This window comes from Guillardia theta (assembly GCF_000315625.1).
Source record: "Guillardia theta CCMP2712 unplaced genomic scaffold GUITHscaffold_88, whole genome shotgun sequence".
NCBI classification, from domain to species: domain Eukaryota; class Cryptophyceae; order Pyrenomonadales; family Geminigeraceae; genus Guillardia; species Guillardia theta.
This window is the reverse complement of record NW_005434586.1, coordinates 7,485-9,915: the sequence shown is the minus strand read 5'-3', so window position 1 is coordinate 9,915 and position 2,431 is coordinate 7,485. Positions and strand designations below refer to the sequence as shown.

The 2,431-nt window shown below is 60.2% G+C and overlaps 1 protein-coding gene across 1 annotated transcript; it reads left to right on the top strand.

Annotated features, from left to right (window-relative positions):
• Positions 1-410: 410 nt before the first annotated feature.
• GUITHDRAFT_115752 (hypothetical protein) lies at positions 411-1,664 on the top strand (the record flags this gene model as incomplete). The annotated part of the gene is made up of 3 exons (XM_005824913.1): positions 411-989; positions 1,300-1,361; positions 1,409-1,664. The coding sequence occupies 3 exons, from the start codon at positions 411-413 to the stop codon at positions 1,662-1,664; spliced, it is 897 nt and encodes a 298-aa protein (XP_005824970.1).
• Positions 1,665-2,431: the final 767 nt, after the last annotated feature.

Here is a 2,431-nt window from a genome sequence, read left to right as displayed (position 1 = left end):
ATAAAAAAAAAGAAAAAAAGAAAAAAGTCCGGACTGGTCTCCCAGGTTAGGTGACAGTAGCCGGACCATTCTCCTCCTCTCTTCCCCTCTGTTTCCCTCTTCCTCTCGCTCTTTCTCTGCCTTTGCCTCCCCTTCTCCCTCTTCCACTCTCTCCCTCTGCTGCTCACTCTCTGGAGGAAGAGGGAGAGGGGAAGAGGAAGAGATGGAGAGAGGGAGGAAAGGGAGAGGGAGGCAAGAAGGAGAGGGAGAGTATGGCAATGGCAGTTGGCGAGCATAACAGGGAGAGGAAGAGCAGGAAAGGCTCTTTTTCTTTGCTGCTTTCCCGCCTCTCTGCCTCCCTTTCTCCACACGGGGGAGGACGACTTCGAGCACGTCCCGCAGGCCATCCACATGTGCTCGGAGCTGTAGATATGCACAAGGCAGGACTTCTACGTCAATGGCTACAAGGTGGAGAGCCGGAAGATCAACCGGATCTCGAACAACGGCAACTCAACCCCACCGACCGCGAGCTCAACGACGGGATACCCTGCCGGATGGACCCCATGGTTGCACCCCTGGCCCACATGTTCTGCGAATCCAGCGACCTGGAGGTGCTCAAGGCCAACTGCGACCTGAACCCCTTCTACACCGTCAACCTGCAGAGCCTGTGCAACTACTACAGGTTCGATTACGCGAGGAGGAGCGTAGACACCATCGCCACCCTGGTGAACGACGTGCTCTTCACCTACTTCAAGGGCTGGTACGCCTACGAGCTCCAGCCCGGGGTGGCCAGCTACTTCTACCCGCACACGACCCTCCTCCTCAGCGCCGACGCCCTCTTTCCCGAGAGCAGTCTACACTGCCCTCACGGATGCAAAGGCCATCGTCGCGGAGGCCATGAGATACCCAGGGCATCCCGAATTGCTCCACCTCTCCTACGTCCACCTGCGCAAGCTGCAGGACCTCTACCTCACATACTGCAGGGCGTGAGGCGCACCGAGCAGTACGACGTGAGCAGGAGCAACAGGGATTTCCTACACCGCTACCCATCGGCGCATGATCCTCCGGGACGGCAAGCTCAAGAACACCACCTGCCACCCCCCGTCTTGAGCAGTCCACCCATGCCGGGTACCACGTTGTCATGTTGTCCTTGTACAGCAACCCGTAGAACCTGTCCGCGTTGGGGTCCTCGCCGCCGACCCCTGTGCCCGTACGGTAGAAGGCGTGGGACGAGCAGACGGTGAGCTCGGTGATATCCACGCTGCTCTCCGTCCTGCAGAAGGAGGACGTGCTCGTACACGCCATCTCCGTCATCCTCAGAAACAAGACGGAGTGTTCTGCGCATCCGACTATGCCGACGCCCTGTCCAAGTGCCCGCTGAGGTCTGCGAATCAGAGCGTGTTGCTGCCTGACCTCATGCAGCAGCAAGGCCCTTGGCTACACCCACAAGCAACCTCTGCAAGCCGGGGATAAGGACCCGCCCCGCATACCCCGTCCCTTACACCGGCATGTTCAGGACCAACCCGAACAAGGTCGTGGAGCTCAGGATCCTTGGGGACAACGCCACCTACAACCCCCTCACTTCCCCAAGTGCATGCCGTTGGACTACCCGAGGGCTGCAAGCACCGCCCCTCCCTCTCCGGTGTGGACCCCTGCGCCAGGAAGACCATGGACCGAGGCGATGAGTGAGATCTGCAGCTGCTCCTCCTCGCAGGACTGCACCTAGTCATTGAGTCTACTGAGTCATTGCGTCATTGAGTCAGTACTGAGTCTGTCGCTCATTCAGTCACACGGTCTAGCCGTGGCCTCAGGCCTACTGAGTCACCATAAGTCATTGAGTCATTGAGTCATTGAGTCATTGAGCCTTTGCCTCAGGCCTACCGAGTCACCGTAAGAGGCTCAGTCATTGAGTCATTGTCGGCGGACTGCCCGGGCCCTGCCCTGCGGTCCGCTGGTTTCACGTGGACACAATCACCGTACTGGCAGGAAAGTAGGACGGAGACCATCCAGACTCGAAGTTAATCAGTGCCATCGGCGGCCGCCGGGCCGTCGGGCCGCCGCCGCAGGCTTGGCGTCGGGCACCCGGCTTGGCAGTAGCCTGCCAGGCAAAGCGGAGCTTGGAACTTTTCAAAGTCCCCTACCGTACGTGATGTTGAAGGCTCGGCGGGCCCATGTTGAAATCATCTGGCTGCCAATACCTTGTTAGTGCCTAACTGAAGTGACCGCCTCTGGCACCCCGGCGGGTGCGCGACCCAGTGATGGAATAGGCTGGGCCCGAGTCTGGCGGGCGGCCCTCCGGCGAACACCGTCCCGTTTGTCATCGCCGGGTATGACTCACGAATCATGAGTCGCGGGCTGCTCGAACTTGATTGCCGCGCGAGCTTCTGAGTTCCGGGGGCCCGGCGGTCCCGAGTCCGCTCCCCGGGGACGGGCCCGGCCGGCAGATCCGGGT